The sequence below is a fragment of the Canis lupus genome, chromosome 38 (genome assembly GCF_048164855.1).
Source record: "Canis lupus baileyi chromosome 38, mCanLup2.hap1, whole genome shotgun sequence".
Lineage (NCBI taxonomy): Eukaryota > Metazoa > Chordata > Mammalia > Carnivora > Canidae > Canis > Canis lupus.
Window position 1 is genome coordinate 5,565,703 of NC_132875.1, and position 17,651 is coordinate 5,583,353.

At 48.4% G+C, this 17,651-nt stretch overlaps 1 protein-coding gene across 8 annotated transcripts in view; it reads left to right on the top strand.

Annotated features, from left to right (window-relative positions):
* Positions 1–17,651, top strand: part of PBX1 (PBX homeobox 1) — a 325,769-nt gene that overhangs the window by 284,762 nt on the left and 23,356 nt on the right. For 6 of the 8 annotated variants that reach the window (XM_072814602.1, XM_072814609.1, XM_072814603.1 and 3 more), the window contains one exon: positions 1,469–6,773. The exons of the other annotated variants lie outside the window; for them this stretch is intronic. In XM_072814602.1, coding sequence (XP_072670703.1) covers positions 1,469–1,561 — 93 coding nt within the window. In that variant the 3' untranslated portion in view covers positions 1,562–6,773. Of the gene's footprint in view, positions 1–1,468; positions 6,774–17,651 lie in introns of those variants that run through there. 8 annotated transcript variants of the gene reach the window in all.

Here is a 17,651-nt window from a genome sequence, read left to right on the forward strand (position 1 = left end):
TAACTGGTGGGAGCTGCTATGAATTAAGCACCAGGCTTCCCTGGAAAAATTGGATCATCATTTGGGTGAGCTAGTGAAAAAGAAAGCCCAGTGGATGAGCAAGCAGAGGAAAAGGAATCTAGATTCAAAGGTCAAGAAACTGGTGTGTCTCAGCCAGAAACCAGAAGCCTGTGTTTCTCTCGCCCCCCTGCTTTCTTATGAATGAAATGTGAACCCAGAGTTGCCAGCACCCAGGTGTCAAGCATGCTTCTAAGAACGGTGGATTATGCTAGAGTAGAAGCTGGGGTCCCTCCCAAATGGCAGCAATAGTACCAGCCCCGGGTACCCCAAATATATGCGTGGACAGTACAGTAGAAAATAATTTACCAAGCCTGCCTAAGACCTGGTCTGTTCAACATTAACATTTTCAGAGGTGAGGTATGTCAGCTTCAAGGGAACACAGCAACTGGGGAGAAAAATGCACTTTAGGACACTTCCATTTCAGTGCTTTAAAATACATACACAATCACAGATTACGTACGGATCACGAACTAACCACTCTTAACAGATCACTCCTCAGGTATTTCAGTGGTGAGATATTTCTGGCAAGGGGTGCTCATTAAAACCGATCCTTTTCAAACAATCCCATTGTTTGGATGCTTCCGGATTTAGAACCGTAGAAAAAAGACCTGTAAGTGGAGATCATACTTAGAGCTTCCTGGCTCGCCACCTCTCTAGATGTATTTACGTGGGCCAGTCCCTAGTCCGCCTCTGTTTCACCTGTTCTATTCGCCTCAATCACCTCTGACCTTTTCGTGGCTCGCCTCCAAGAGTACCTCCTCCCTGACGCTTCTCCTGATGCTCCAACAAGATGGGATATTGTCTTCATCTGAACTGTCGTAACACCTGGGCTGTATCGTTTATTAGGCTCTGCCTAGAGTTAGAGTTCATTCGTGTGCGTGTCTTCTCCCCGTCCTTGAGGACATGCACTGTATCTTGCTCATCATTATATATACCCGAGAGCACGTAGCACAGAGCCTTGCACAGAACAGGTGCCTGGAATCCCGTAACATACGGAACATGCGGGGGGGGGGGGGGGGGGAAGGGCTTAGAAAGCATTTGGGCAACCTTCTTGGGAAACCTAAGGCCAAAGAGGTGGAAGTCCTTCGCCAGAGTCAAGAGCTAGTCATTGCCAGACTCAGAACTAGAACTGGGGGCCCTTGACCCGTCCTTCCCCTCAAGCACACCCAATGATCATTGGATAGCTTTGACCGATTTGAAGTATCTTCGAGAAGTGGGAGGTGTCAGCTTGGGTCCAAAGGCTCACTGGGAGGACCCGTACTCATCCGAGGGTGGAGGGAGCATCATCAACCACAAGAAGAGCCGCCCATGTGCCAGGCCCCTTACACAAGTTGCCTTGTTGTCGTTGTCTGCTCAATATGGCCGCCCGATCTCAGAGGACTGACTTGTCTCCCTTTTTCCCTTCTAGGCTAATGGAGGTTGGCAGGATGCTACTACCCCTTCATCAGTGACCTCCCCTACAGAAGGCCCTGGCAGTGTTCACTCTGATACCTCCAACTGATCTCCCAGCAGTCGCATCCCGGCTGACCCTGTGCCCCAGTCGGGACAGGGCCAGGAGGGAGGGTTTCTCTCCCAACGCTGAAGCGGTCAGACTGGAGGTCGAAGCACTCAGCAAACACAATAAGAGTCTCCTTCTCTTCTCTTCTTTGGGATGCTATTTCAGCCAATCTGGACACTTCTTTATACTCTCTTCCCTTTTTTTTCTGGGTAGAAGCCACCCTTCCCTGCCTCCAGCTGTCAGCCTGGTGTCCGCCATCTTTCCTGCCCCCTCCCTCTGTCCTAGACTCCCTGGGTCCCTGCCCGCTATTACATCACGGAAGGATATTTTCAACAATTAGAGGAATTTAAAGAGGAAAGAAAATACAAAGAAAATAATAAACGTGTTTGTATGTTTTCACGCTGGTGGTTTGAGGAGCCAAATTTACCTCACTCGGATCCCTCGCTCCCTCTGTTAACAGGCAGCCCTTCTCTTGTTTCTCTTCTTACTCTCACTACCTCTTCGCAGGAATGCGCCACGTTGCCCCCACTCATTCCAGGCCCCCTGCCTCCTCTCGCTCTTCCCTCCCTGGGCCGGTTCTGCTTAGAACACTTTCCTCCTCTTCCTTCCCAGCCCCAGCTGTGCCCCGGAGACTGCCGCAGCTGGGCTTCTGAAGGTGCCACATTTTCCGGTCTCGGCTCCACTAGGTCGATTCCCAGGCAGGAAGTGGAGCCGCAGGAGAGGACGTAAGCAACCAGCAGGGGAGAATTCTTGGAGGCCTCCTCCTCCTCCTAACAGCTCTTGGTTTCAGAGGCATAGTCTTTGGAGACCACGCAACACTTAGCAAGCAAAGTCCAGCACCTACGGCAAAGCCAGATCTGAGTGGGCGTGGTGACGAATGAGCCACTAAGGAGTAGAAGGTTCTTACCCTGAAACCCTTCAATGAAACCTTCACAGACACACACACACGTGCACACACATGCTCACGCACACCCAGGCACACGTCAGCACAGGCACAGCCTCATACATTGGTTTTCTCAAGATCAGTCACATGCCACATGCCAAGACCTACATTAGCAGCCACAGCAATTTGCCTGGTGAGCCCAGGAGAGGCAGTTAGCCGCTCTGAAGGTTGCCGACCCAGAGAAACAGTATGTGCCTGGGGCTTCCCCGACCTGCAGCCCCCCAGCCTGCACACAGCGGAATGACCTACACACAGGACTTGATCGTGATGGAGGCCAGGTTTGCAGCGTACACTGTTGTTCCCGCCACCTCTGGAGCGCTCAGGGAGCCACACACAGTGCTTACAATGTCTGGAACGGATTTGGTTCTGTTCTGGTTTTGTTTTCGTATTAGGGACGTTGCATTAATTCTCCGAAGTGTCACATGGCACCGCAATCTGGTTCTGGAGGGGTTGCGTAAGAACACGGCTCGGGCAGATTTTGCTAGCTTAACGTGAAGACCTAGGAGCGCTGGGGAAAGGGGAGGTAACGTCCTCCGTGAAATTGTCACAGTGGTTTTCATTCCCTGGAACTATCTGAGAGGACAGTACGTATAGAAAGCTCTTCTGTAGTGTCACCTGAGCTTACATTCTTCAGCTGTGCCAGCGATCAACGTGGTGGCTCTGTAACCTAAGTGGGGAGGTGGCCACATCTCTCGGCACCTCATTGTCTTCATCTGTAAGATGGGGATTGTGATGCCTGGTTTACCAAGAGGCTTGTGAGAGACTGAGGAAATTGATTTCGTTCATATCCCATTTGTACATGTGAAGTCAGGGGAAGTGTCATCCCTGAGATAAACCGGTTCGTGCCATGGAGGGGCAATATATGGTTTTGCTGTTCCAACCTCTGGTTGCCATCACAACCATCTGGTAACCCCTGACGTCATTGCCGTGGTGACAAAGAGGAGAAGGGGTATTATTGTTGGTTTTTTGTTTGTGTTGGTCTGTTTGGTTTCATAGACTAGAGATAAGCGTCCAACCTAGAAAAATAGGACCCAGTTCTCTTAGTTTGTACTTGAACCCAGTATGTGGCCTTGTAAGTACTTAGTCCCCTGTCACATCCACTCTGCTTGAGAGGCCTGTGGGAGACATAGAAGCCCCTGAGAGGTAAGGATGGCCCGCTAACGAGGTCGTGGAAATTGTGCATGGCGCTACGGTAATGAATAGAAATTGCTCCTGTGTGTGTGTGTTGAAGAGAGAGGTTCCCTAAGAAACTGGAAGGTGCGTGACTTTAAAGGAAAGGCAAAAAAAAAAAGGTAAATCTTTGGCAAGATGGAATTGTGCCTTGGTGACTAGGAGCAGTGGAAAGACTGTGTCTGCTGACCTGTGCCCCAATCAGAACAGAACCCGGTAGAGGGGCTTCCGGGCAAGAGCCGTCTTGTGACAACTCCGTAGTCATAGAGCCTTTGGAGAACCTTGCTCAGGGTCAGGGACCTAAACTACCCACACGGGGGTACGGCTGGGTCACATGCCTGACTGCGCTAAGTGCAGAAGAGACCCGAAAGGGTTCTCTTGGAAACCGGAAGAGCGATTCCAGATTTGGGTTGAATGATTGCCATTTTAAGGTGTTGAAACAGATCAGAGCAGAGCTGCATTTGCACAGACGGCTTCTCTCCCCGCAGGAGTTTGCACTGATTCTCACCTCTCCCAGCATCTTCCCCACTCAGCACTTACTTCCCTCAGACCTCGGTTCCAGTTGCCCACCACCTCCCCTCCATGCCCACCATCACGTCCAACACGGCAACCGCCAGATCCCTGACAGTGAGCGAAGCTTGGGAACTCTGGAAGCAGAAGGAAGGGGATGGAAAGAGCGTGCCTCTGGAAATATAGCTCCCTGGGAATTCGTATTAGGTCCATCCTACAGATACCAAAATGTGCCCCAGGACTCCTGCATTTTCTAATGGGAGTGGGAGCGCCCTGTTTTCCCTGGCAGCTGATTTCCCCTGAGTAATACTAGCCCTTGGGTTTGCCCACCTTGTTAACTCTCCATCACATCCTCCTTTTCACCCCTAACTCCTCCCCCTGGCGTGGAACTGACGCCTGTGCAGTACTTTTGCCAAGTGGCACCTTCCTTAACAGTGATTTTTTTTATTATTATTATTTTTGGGTTTTTTTTTTGTTTTTTTGTTTTTTGCTGTGGTGGTGGTTCTTTATTTCCTGGTTGCCTTCTCTCACATACCTTACCCCCCCTTTCCTTCTGAGTTTTATTTTTCTGCCCAGAAAAACCTGACTTCGATACCAAAAAAGATGAAACTACAGAAACTCAAATTTAAAAAAAACTTAAAAAAATACAAAAAAAAATACTCAACAATTCTTTCAGCTTTATTAACATTTTCCATTGTTTCTTGCGACTTGTGTCTCGTTCTTTGTAGTATTGATGATGAACATTTGATAATGAATGTTCTTGTATATTCAGATAAAGAAAAAAAAAACCAAAAAAGCGGTCTGAATTTAATAGTGTTTATAATAAAAAAATTTTAAAAATGACCCTCATAGCACGCAAAACAGGATGGGGGGCTTCCCCTCTTCTTTCTGTGACAATACACATCATTCCTGCGTTCGTTTTTAACACCAAACTACCTACATTAATCATTTCCCCCATTTTTCTTTTATTTTCTTGCATTTGTGAATTAGTTCAAGAATGCTAGAAAAGTGTCGAGTTGTGCACATTCATTTCCTGTTTCACAATGTTTAAAAGTGACAGTAATTCATTTTGTAAACTAAAAAAAAAAAAAAAAAAAAAGGTTGGGATAGTGAGCATAATAGGTACAACCTAACACGTTACGTTTATTAACTTTGAGACCCAGAAATAAATTCTTTTCTTTCTTTATTCCTGCTCTTTAAAATATTAAAAAAAATATGTTTTGTGTTATTTTTGGTTGTTTTATTGGGGGGGGGGCTTTTTTTTTTAATTGTCAGGATTATGATCTTGCTGTTTTGATTCCTTAAATATGTATACGAGGTGATGTGAAAAGATGACATTTGTAGAGTTAGGTGGCTTCCTTGTACTTCTACTTTGCTCCGGAATTCAGTTGACTTCAACGACAAAGATGAAGCCCATGCGGATGTCACATCACTCACGTGCATTTCCAGAGTGTGTGGCACTCCTGCAGTCCCTGAGAAAAACACAGTCAGGGACCTGGGTTCTCCTTTTGGCCCTTTAAAAATTCAAGGACTTGGTCCAGGAGACCTTGTCTACAGTAGGGAGAGACTTCTTGCCTTTGTTGACTGTGAATGTCGCAACGAAATGCTTTCTTTTCTTTCTTCCTGATTAATAACAACATTCCATGAGCCCTCTTACAACTAGAGAGGATCTTTTCTCCCAGAAGCATCCGACAGGAAATCCTGGTGTGATGGACCACTGGCTACGTAGACTAGATCCAGCAAGCCGTCCCGGGGGTCCGCCGGCCCGCTGATTCTTTGAGTCCCGATTTTGGATGAAGAGTCGAGAAACTGAGCCTGACTCAGGGCTCTCCTTGTAATGCTGAGAGGTGAAGTTGGACTCCTTGACAGCATAGCTCTTACTACCCTCCGATTCAGGTGGCTGCTTAAAACTAGTTAACCCGGCGTGATTTGGAATGTTTTTATTAGTTAATAGGAGAAAAGAAAGCAGTATTATCTGGAAGAAACTTATTTGAAACACTTTGCATTCAACAAATGATTATAAGTGTCCAGAAAGCAACCAGAACGTAAGCAAGAAAAGTGAAGGCAAAGATGCGGGACTGTGGAACAGTGCTTCGCAGGTGTTTCTGCCCAGACACCTGCACTCTTGTTCCTGAGTCAACAAAATAATGACGAGCTTTTCACATCACCTTTCTGGTTTCAACACCCAGCTCAGAGCTTTCTGGAATCTTCTATTTTTTGTAAACTTTTTTTTTCCCTTTTGTTAAAATTAATAAAACATTCAATGTTTTCCCCCCTTTTCTCTCTTATTACTTACTTCCTTTCTTTCCAATTATTTTGAAGTGCTTTCCTTTGGTGGTTGGTTTTATTCTCCTGCTCCCCTCCCCTGTTCTTATTATTCAGAGTATAAACCTGCAAAGTTCTGCTCTGTTTTGGTTTTTGAAAGTTTAAGCTTTTCTGCTTCTGTGAGAGCACAGGCTTCTGTCCCTTTTGATTCCAACTGAACTTTTGTGTTCTCTAATGATACTAACACGGTGTAGGTTTTACAGTCTCCTAATTTGTACTGGTAATGCATATTCCAAATAAATAGTTTCTTTTGTTGCAAAAAATACATATACTTGTATTTTGTGTAAATTTCTTCTCTTACCTGCTGGCAACCTTGTCTCCCCCCAAACTAGGGCCGTGTTAGTATGGACGGTGGTTCAAACTGTGGCCCTAATTATTTTAAAGGCTACATACCAGGGCAGGGGCGCGAATGACCTCGCGAGTCACCTCTCTCACCCACAAAATGAGAAGGGAAGAAGTAGGGAGGGATCTTTTATGGGCGATTATTAGCTGTGCTGCAGGGGGGCAAACCATCCCACCTTGTGTGCTTGTCTATGACTGGCTGCCACCCTCCAGACACCAGTCAAAAAATAAAAAAAATACCAGGGAGATTTTCCATAATAATAATAAATAAATTTTAAGTCTTTAAGTCCCAGCTGTTTGCCCAGTGGTTCCCCTTTCCTTCCCTTTGTCTGCTGGAATCTGGTCATAAAGAGAAGCATGGTACCCAAGAGATGGTTCAGAGGAAAGAATCTGGGTTGTGAATAATACTGGTAGGCTTTCAGAGGCATGCTAGGTGTTCCTCTTATAGATCTGCACACCTACCATGTGTTACGTCTACTATCCCATGCGAGCACCTGCCCCCCTCCCCCATTCTTTGCACTCATATTGTGCCCCTTTCTCCATCTTCCCCACTGAAGAGTAACAAAGCCAAATCTGGAAGGTGGACTGGAAATGTTTTTACTGGGAGTGCGATCTGTTCCGGTGTTTGATGGCTGCAGTACCCTATCAGCTCTCCCAGCCTGAGGCAGTGTCCCAGCCATTAACACCATCTTTCCATCCAGGGGCTGGATGGAACTTACCTGGCAGTGGACGTGTCATCCCTCCAGGGACATCACATATACTGTTTCCTCATTTCCATGCCCTAAGCCTCCAGAGCATGTATCCATGTGTTGAATGAACCAATCACTCACCCTTTCATCTCAATTGTGATTCGAATCAATAGACAATAGATCAAAGGGATGGAGAGATAGGATCAAATGATCCTTGTTATTCAGGGACCAGCCAAGAGCCCAACGGCCTCAATAGCATAAGGCCTTGGGGATCATCACCAGGAGCCAAAACGGAGGCCCCATGTTCCCTCTTCCCTCCAGGACACTGGAACACACTTGTGGGAGGTGTATGTATGTATGCCAGGCAACCTCAGACTCCTACCTTTTCCAGGTCAGTGAAAAACTGGGTGTAACTCTGCCCCCTAGTTTACCACTTGGAGTGATATTAAACTGTTGTAACAAATAGACCAAACGTGTGATGCCTCAAACTCAATACAGTCCATTTCTCACTTAGGTAGTAGCCTAAGGCCATGTTCCTGGTGGGGGTGCCTCTTCTTAGTGTAGTGACTCTGGAATCCAGCTCTTTCTACCCTATGGCTCCCGTGCCCTCCAGGATTACTGGTCCTCCACATTTAGCTGGCAGAAGGGAAGTCAGATGAAGGCTCGCCAATTTTCGAAGGCTTTGACCAAGACCTCCCTTCCATCCATATTCTTAAGTGCAAGGGGTAGGGAGGTTGGGGTGGAAGATGGAAAAGTGGTCCCTGGCTAGCCAGCCACTTCCTGGCAATAGTGCCCCATTCACCCACTTTTTGGACAGTGGATCATCTGTGTCACAGCTAGTGACCAAATGGATAACCGAGAGCAGAAGACAAACCCACATGGTTGTTTCCCTGTACTAGGCACACTCAGTAAAAACATTTCCAGTCAACTTCCCAGATTTGGCTTTGTTACTTTGCAGTGGGGAAGATGGAGAAAGGGGCACAGCCTCAGGCCTTAGAGCTATTCCACCCAGAATTCCCCTTCAGGGAAGAGTAAATGGAAGTCCCTTCCTCCATGGGGATGTGCTAGAGGGAGGGGACGTGACCCTTCCCCAACCATCTCCAAACTTGGCTATTGCCTAAACCCAGGTCTCAGCACCCAACCTGTGATCATCACGCAGGCAGAGGAAGCTGCGGGCCATTAAGACAACCTGTCCCTGCCTTCAGAAGTAGCCCCAGGTCCATTGCTGGCTAGAAGAGCCAAGTCTGGTGGCCAGCAGTCACTTTGAAGACTATGGTCTGAAGCCTTAAAAATCACAAAATCTGATAAGCTCACTGCCCTCCACCTGCTTCCCTCCTCCCCACCCCATTGGTTTCTTCATACTTACTTTCATAGACTTCTGCTACTTGCCCAATTAAAACAAAACAAAACAAAAAGACATGCAGCAAAATGCCAATGTTGTGAGCGCCGCCATAGCCACAATACAGCTTCTGGAAACATCCAGCATAGGGAGTGCGCCGGGAGCTCAGTGTTAAGAAATGGTTCAGTGTGTCCAGGAGGGTGTTTTAGCCTGGATCTCTGAACTGGGGCCCTGGAGTGAGAATGGGGTTCTGCTCTGGGGGCTTTGCTCTCATGCCTTTGCATTAAAGTTACAACAGCAAACAAAGGCTGCAGAACATCCACTGTGAGATGCAGTCCATGGCTTCTAGCCTTGGGCAGACTTCCGAGGCCACTCTGGGCACTCTAGGCGTAGGAGCTATAAGGGGTTGTGACAGTGACAGTGTCCAGGGCCATGTGCTTTGAAGAACCATCGCCCTCCTGGGACCCATGCAAAATATAGCTTAGCTCGAGCCTCTGGACGCCCCGGGTTAGAGCAGGGGGGTTCGTGCATTAACATCCATGTTACACTGTACCCCAGCCAAAATTCGCTCTCTCCCACGATATTCAGCCACAGTGTCCAGGGTTAACTCACCAGTCATCAGAGAGCACCTCCTGACAGCATAGGAGGTGCCAAGTGCTATCGTGCATTGGAATATAAACCTCCTGTTGATTCGTATCCAGGGAGAAATGAAAGTTCAAGAGAAAGTCCTCTTCTCTTATAAATTAAAATCCAAACGCTAGTCTGCAGCTCTGCCTTCCATGAGTTCCTCCTGTGTCCATCGTCGGCCCGACGGGGAGTAGAGGCCTGCCGTCTAGAGCGGCAACAGTCCACAGAACAGCCGTCACTGTTTGGGTCCCTCCCAAGTGCAGTTAATCCAACCTTGCATCTCTCTAGTGCCCCGCTCTTCCCAAGAAGTCACTTTAGGAGGCATGTGAACCGTATCTCCTCGGCAGCCTGCCCTACAGAATTTAGAAAACACAAGCAAAGCCCAGGCTTCGGGTCCAAATTGAGTCCCCAGAACCCAGAACGTAGTATTGCACGGCGATCGCCAATGAACGGCCACTCCAGAGATGTGATCGCTCAAGGGAAGATGCAGGAAAGACGGCAAAGACATGGAAGACTGAGAAGACAATCTATATATAGCTCAGTCTTTACATGGCCAGTTGATTAGTATCATGTGTGGTGTTGAGAAAGAGCCAATGTCCAGAGGTTCATGTAGCGCACTGCTCCCTGCGTCCTGGGGGACACGATCCAATCTCCACATCCTGCCTCCCCTCTCGGAGAACGACCTTTGAAATATTCATGCCGTTGTGAAAAATTCACAAGTGGAAAATGGGTCCCCTCCTGTCCCCAGGCTTACTTGCGACTCCCTTCTTCCCCGTGGTATTCATAGACATATTTAAGATGTATTTTGATTTCCACTTCCCATTACGCCCAGTGTTCCTAATCCCAGATATGTTGATCCCCGTCCTCCTGTGACTCCTGCTCTTCCTTCTCTGGACTTTGCCAAGCTTGCGACGCCATCTGGGCTTTTCCTCTGTCTCAGCTGAGCCAATGTCTAGCTGCCGGCCACGGGCTGAGGTCTGACCCCGCACTGCTCCCCCCAGACCTTGCCTATCCAGCCTGAGATCTCTTGGAGGTTTGCCCCAATGTTTCTCCTATTTCCCCCCAAATCTATATAAATGAGCAGAGCCAGTAAAGCTAAAATGGTCTGACCTGCCTTTTCCCTAGTGACATCCATCCCTTCCCTGTCTTATGGAGGGCTCGCTCTCTCTGCTGTTCAGCCCAGGCATCTGTTTTCTTCTCATACTTTTCTAAATTCTATTTTGAAAAGTTTTTCAAAACTTCCAGATCTGTCCAAGACTTCCATTGTTCAGATCGATTCTGCTCAGCTTTAATTCCTTGAGTTGAGTCCCTGCAAGAGGTGCCTTCCCATCACACACATTCAGTAAGTTTTCCCAACAGCCTCCACGACTGTGTTCCCAACCCCATCCCGAGGCCTCCCTTAGAGCACTCTCTCTGGGCCCACCCTCAGAGCAGAGGGCATGTCAGAGCCCCTGCACACAGTAGCTCCAATGTTGAAATGCGTTCATTGTTCTTGAAGCATTTAAACGATCTTCTTGATTTTCCCCTTCGGATGTGCCCACATTTTCTTTTATCATCTAGTGAGACCTTTAAAGTCATCCACAGGGACATCTCGGATTGCTTCTAGTACTGGCTCCCCATCTGCTGCTTTCAAAGGGTCTTTCCTGGGTCTGATGGTGTGAGGAATACATATAGTTTGCTCGCTGAGATCTTAAAAGTCAAAGCACAGAGCCTTGAATCCTAGCTCTGCTACTGTCGGATTCATTCTGAAGCTACATAAGAGAATTTTTCTCGCACCAACCAATTCTCCAACTTTCCAACACCAGCTCTGTGTCCTACAATTGAATTCAATTCTGACACTTACTACCCAGGGTTAGTGTCAGATTCCACAAGTACAAAGGCTCAGGCCCACAAGACTGCCCTCAATTCACATGCCAGCTGCAAGTATCAGGTCACTCCTGCTTCTGACCGACCAGTTATAAATTGAAACTTTCCACAATCCCCATCTTTGGTTTGATAATTTGCTGGAACGACACACAGAACTCAGGAAGCCACTTTACTTACATTTACTGGTTTGTTATAAAAGATACAAATGACTGTTCAAATGAAGAGATACACGGGATGAGATCTAAAAGGGTCCTGAGTATGGATCCTCTGTCCCTGTAACATTGGAGTGTGCTGGCTTCCCGGCACGTGGAGTCACTTGCCAACTCGGAAGCTCCCCAAACCCCGTGGTTTAGGGGCCCTCGGAGTGGTTTTAGTACAAGAGATGCTTGGTTCAATCATTAGCCCTTGGTGATTAACTCAGTTTCTAGCCCCTTGCCCTCCCTGGAGGCTGGGATGTGGGGCTCAAAGTTTTGAGTTTCTAAACAAGGCTTGGTCTTTTCCTGGATCAGCCTCCATTCTGAAGATTTCTAGGGGCCCATGAACAAAAGATGGTCCATCACCTTTATCACTCAGGAATTTCCAAAGCTTTTAGGAGCTCCATGCCAGGATCCAAGGACAAAGATGCAAATGCATTTCCCGTTACACTACAATTGCTTACCAGCTACGTGACCTTGGATAATTGCTTAATCTCTCTGTGCCTCACTTTCCTCCTTTATGAAATGGAGATAATTAATACCTACCTCATAGGGCCATCGGGAAGGTTGAGTCACTACTTAGAACAATGCCTGGCTAGCACTGACGAGTGCTACAGATGTGCTTATTAGCAGCGAATTTAGCCTCCTCACATACCTTTCTGGGTGCTTCTCCTTCCCTGAACTAGTAACAGTTAGGATGTCCTCTTTTTCCCTCATTCCACTGTAAAGAACTGTTAGTTATGTGTATTTTCTTGTCTTTCTTTTTCTCTTTTATATCCATCTAGCCAGGATGCTAAGATCATACCCTTCCCAAGGAAATCCCTGGCACCTCCCTGGCTCAACTAGCGTATCTTCCACCATTTCTCCATCACTTCCCCACTGTTCCTAACTTTAAGAGAAGTTAGGATTCTTAAAAGAATTCACAAACCTGGTGCTTAGAAGCATACGCAGAGTTGATGTTGCACAGATCTGGACAGTCCCTGAAGTCTGCCTTTGTACAGGCCACGTCCTTTCTTTAAATTCTCGTTCTGTCCCTGAGCTCTTTTTCCAGGCTTCTTACCTCCAAGGACATTTCAGCTGAGAAGGAAAGGATGCACTGTGCCTCTAATGTCTTACTTGAACGGCTCCAACACTGTGATCCTGTCTGCTAGCTCCATCTAACTTACGTTGAAGGTCGGGGGTTTCCAGCTTCTTATTAACCAACACTAGTAGCAGCGCTGAATGGGAATCAGGAAATGGACCACATGACCACCATGGGTAACACGGCTGGCTTACGGTGTATTTGAAAGTTGCTAAGAGAGTAGATTTTAAAAGTTCTCATCACAAGGGAAAAGTCATTTCTCTCTCTCTCTCTCTCTCTCTCTCTCAGTATCTTTGAGATGATGGATGTTAACTTACTGTGAAAATCACTTCACGATATATGTAAGCCAAGTCATTACGTCATATACCTTAAATGATACAGGGGTGTATGTCAATTTTATCTCAATAAAACAGAAAAACAAGGAAGATGCCATTTTTATGAATGGCCCAAGAGATGCCAAGTTGCTGTGCAAATGCAGGCCTCTGGGCAACTCTCAGAGAAGAGGGCAGACCTCCCGGATCTTACCTTGTATTGAATACAGGGGCTGTCTGTGCAGGCCTGGCCTCAATCAGCCTCCAGGAAGGTCCACAGGATGGACTCCTGAGTAGAAAGCCCTGGAAAGCCATGATTTCCGGAGCTTCCACGGAGCCTAGAAGCTCAAACTGGGCCTTCTGCACCTGGTTCCAGAGAACAAAATACCATAGCTCTGGAATCACCTTAATCCTTTGTTTTCTGCACCCAAGTTTATCCAGGACAAGTCACTGCCTCTTGATCCTCAGTGACATAAACCCGGCTCTTTGGCTTCTGGATCTGCCATCCTGCCTCTCCACACATTACTGCTTTATTCAGCACATTTTCCTCCCTGGGACTTTCCATGCATGGCCAATACCTCCTTTCTGCCCATAGCAGAATGTCTGCTGGGGATTCCGTGAGTCCCCTGGGCTCCTCTCCCAGGGGGTTACTCCTTAGGGCATCACAGACACTTGCCAGCCAGGCAGCCATGTGTGTGAGCATCCTTGTGTTTCTTGAGTGAGCAAGCATGCCCTGACCACCTCCTATGTGCCAGGCACTGCTCTGCAATTCACAAGGATCCCAACCTCTGGCAGAACTACCCTGGGAAGACTTTTTCAATAAGACAAATGATTAAACAAAAAAACAACCCAAATCTCCAGGTCCTTGTTCATGGCTATGCCTGTATTCATCAATTTACAAGCTTGGGCAAGAATTTACAATTATGATGTCCCTTAACAAAGCCCTAAACCAGGGGGAAATAGAATTAGGCTGGGCGTATGGGAACAGATGTGGATTAAAATGAAAACATTCTTGCTGTCGGATGACTTCAAGCAACTAATCCCATCCAGGGAAGGAACAATAGGAAGCTCAAGAAGCTGCAGAGTAACTGTATGAACCAATTATTTTAAATCATCTAGCTTCAAGGAGAGGCACAAAGATGCTAGGCAGGAATCCTCAACACCCAGAAGCCATGATGATGTTGATTTAAAGCCTTCCTGAGCCTGGAATGTAGTTCGTCTCCCTTCCTGCAGTCATACAGAAATTCAAGTCCATTCAATTCAACCAATACTTCTTGGCAGCCAGGTCCTGGGAATTTGCCAAAACAAGATCACTAAGATGGGTTAGCAGTTAGCAATTGCTTGCTTAAAAAATATGCATGTGAAGTTGGGTTGCTCCGTAGAGGTAAAGAAACAATGTTAGAACGATAGAAAAGCAATATTCTAACTTTGGAGGGTTCACGGATCTCTCCGCCTTTTTCCTACAAGTTCAAGTAAGAACGGTTGGGGACGCCTGGGTGGCTCAGCGGTTGAGCATCTGCCCTTGGCTCAGGGTGTGACCCCGGGGTCCTGGGATTGAGTCCCGCATCGGGCTTCTCCCAGGGAGCCTGCTTCTCCCTCTGCCTGTGTCTCTGCTTCTCTCTGTGTGTCTCTCATGAATAAATAAATAAAATCCTAAAAAAACAAAACAAAACAAGAACAGTTGGCTCTTGCCAGTGGTCTTCTGGCAGCACCCCCAGGATTCCAAGCTTGTTCCCTCCCTTCTTTTGGCCTTTTGGCAAACTTCACCCCTGATATCCTGATGTCAGCCACCGTGGATGAAGGCCCGCGCCATGGTCACAGACCCACTCCCGCACTCATTCTCTGAGCAGGTGTCCGTCTTCTTCTATGAACCCTTTCTGCTTCCTGGACTCCTCTGTTCCTCCAAACCCCTCCAATGAGTCCTTGGCGGGCCTAATTGTTACTAAATATCTTCTCTGTCTACATAAACTGTGACAATTTAAGGGGTCCGATCTCTCACCCAGAGGGAAGCACTGTGTTGTGCCTCCAGCAGGTGCTCAGACCCTGAGGAGAAGAAGGGAGCGAGGGAGGGAAGGAGGGAGGGAGGGAGGAAAGATTAAGGAAACGGAAGGGAGAGAGGAAATGATGAAGCACACAGGAAAGTAAAGAGAAGGGAGAAGGGGTAGGAGGCGATACGGAGGATGGAGAAGGGAGGGAATGAGAGGAGGGAAAATGAGAAGGAAGGCAGAAGGAGGGGGAGGACAGGCAGAAATATCAAGAGCAGTGGGTTGTGGGGGTAGGGAGTAAGGGGGACAACGAGGTCTTTCTGGTAAGACAAGGAAGGCAGGTCATGTCCGTCCCCCCCTAAAGTGAGATCTCTGGCATTTGGGAAGGGAGAAGTCAAAACAGGCAGCTGCAGAGAGAAACAAAGTCTCAAGGGAAGGATGGAGCAGGTGGGAAGACAAACTTGCGGGGCCTGACCTCACAGTCTTAAGTGAGCTGTGCCGGCCTCACCTGTGAACGTCAAGTCTGTGACTTTACTTAAAAAAGATTTTATTTACTTATTCATGAGAGACAGGCAGAGACACAGGCAGAGGGAGAAGCAGGCCCCCACAGGGAGCCTGATGCTGGACTCGATCCCGGGACCCCAGTGATCATGCCTGAACCAAAGGCAGACACTCAACCCCTGAGCCACCCAGGTGCCCCTATTTAAAGAACCCTAACTACTGGCAAGCTCTCACAGGCCTGCCTGCCCCTGGCGTTGGCCTGAGCACATGCTTCTTCGCGCCCGTCCGTACACGTGTTCTTTCGCTCAGCGAGTGCTGGATGAGTGCTCCCCGGTGTGCCAGGGTCTGCTCTAGGCACGAGGACCCAATGCTGGCCAAAACCCCTGTCACCAGGGTGCTTAGGTCCCCATGGGAGGGGTAAGAGACAGAAAACAGAGTAAGTGAGCAAGTGGCATGTCAGGTGGTGATCGCGCTGGAGGGGAAATAAGAAAGGACTGGAGTATTCTTGTGAGTCAAGTTGGGTGGCCCGGAGGACTGGCTGAAGGAGGGGGCGCAGCAGAGCATCAGAGATTCTGAGAAGGCTGTTCCAGGCAGGGGGATAGCCCTTGCAAAGTTCCTGAGACAGGAGCACATCCTGTTGGTTCAAGGGGCTGCCAGGGCTCCGAGGTGGCAGTCAGAGAGGGAGTGAGGGCAAGACTCCGAGGAGACGTGGTCTGACAATTATGGTGGAAGGGGCGCAGAACAGAGTCTCCTGTGGGGCTGCTGAGGACCTCGGCTGTTCCTGGGAGTTAGGAGGCCTCGGAGGCTTTGGGGCGGGGGATGACATCACGTGATGTAGCAGGTGTGTCCTTGTGTGACGCTGGAGCGGTGTTGGGGACAGACACAGCGTAGACACAGGGAGGCCAGTCAGAAGACGGTGGCCATCCTGGAGCCGAGAGGTGGCCGTGGCTTGGCCCTACAGCAACCCCAGTGCAAGTGAGGCCCCTCTGTCTTTGCTGCGCCCGCTTCTGTGCACACCCTGTCTTCTCCCTTGAGTGGCTTTCTCCCTGCTCCACAGCCTCCCAAACTTCAAGGCTCAGGGCCGGTGTCACCCACCTCCAGGTAGTCCCCATAAAGGGTCACCCCCACAGCGCTCTGTGTCCGCCTCTCGACTCCCTGAGCCGATCTTCTAAACTGCAAATGCCTCGACAATAGTCAGTCTACAAACATGTACACTCAGTGGGAATTAAGAAGCAAATAAGACATTATCTCAATCCCAATCCAGTAAGGAAAACAACTACTCCCAGAAGGACCACACAATTTGGTTCCTTTATTCTAAGATTTTATTTATTTATTTATGAGAGACACACAGAGAGAGGCAGAGACACAGGCAGAGGGAGAAGCAGGCTCCATGCAGGGAGCCCGATGTGGGACTTGATCCTGGGTCTATAGGATCACGCCCTGGGCCGAAGGCAGACGATCAACTGCTGAGCCACCCAGGTGCCCCCAGTTTGGTTCCTTTTGTCAAATGAATAGGTGAACAAATTAACCAGAAGCCAAACCACCAGGACTTGCGATGTGCTGTCCTTCCTTACCACATGTCTATGAGGTCACAACGCAGGCTGTCACTGGCCGCTCCCACGCTTCCCCGGGCCGGTTCCCAGGAGCCCGGTCCCACCGGGACAGTTGCCTGCAGATGCTACGGTGTCGAGAGCAGTGTCCTGTCCGATTGAGAGAAAGTGAGCCCATGGAAGATTCCAGAAGGGAGAAGTGCAGGATGCTTAAAACACCTGTGAATGTATTTATTTCTTTTCCCCTAGTACTGGCTGTTGATGCAAAGCTGTCTCCCTGGAGTCTCTTGGTGACATTTGTTACTTGGCTTTTCAGTCCTTAAACAGAAATTCTGTCCTTTTCACGGAATTGCTCCTCCTTCGCTAATGTGCTGTCTCCCCCAAGTCCCAGGCAGAGCATTTGACATTTGTTATTGGTACAAGAGCATCATTTGCTGAGTGTGAACAAAAAAAAAAAAAAAGTTTCCCCAAAGCGGGGAAAATGAATGATTACGTCGGATCTCCTCACCCATTTCCTCTTCCCTTTGGACATAGCAGCGGCCCACGGCCGCGCCGGGCCCTGGCGGGGAGCTGCCCTAATCAGCCTCCCACTCCAGCTGCATGTTTCAGGGGTGGAGGGAGAGCAAAGGGGGATGGGTCATGGAGTCATCGGGTTGGGGT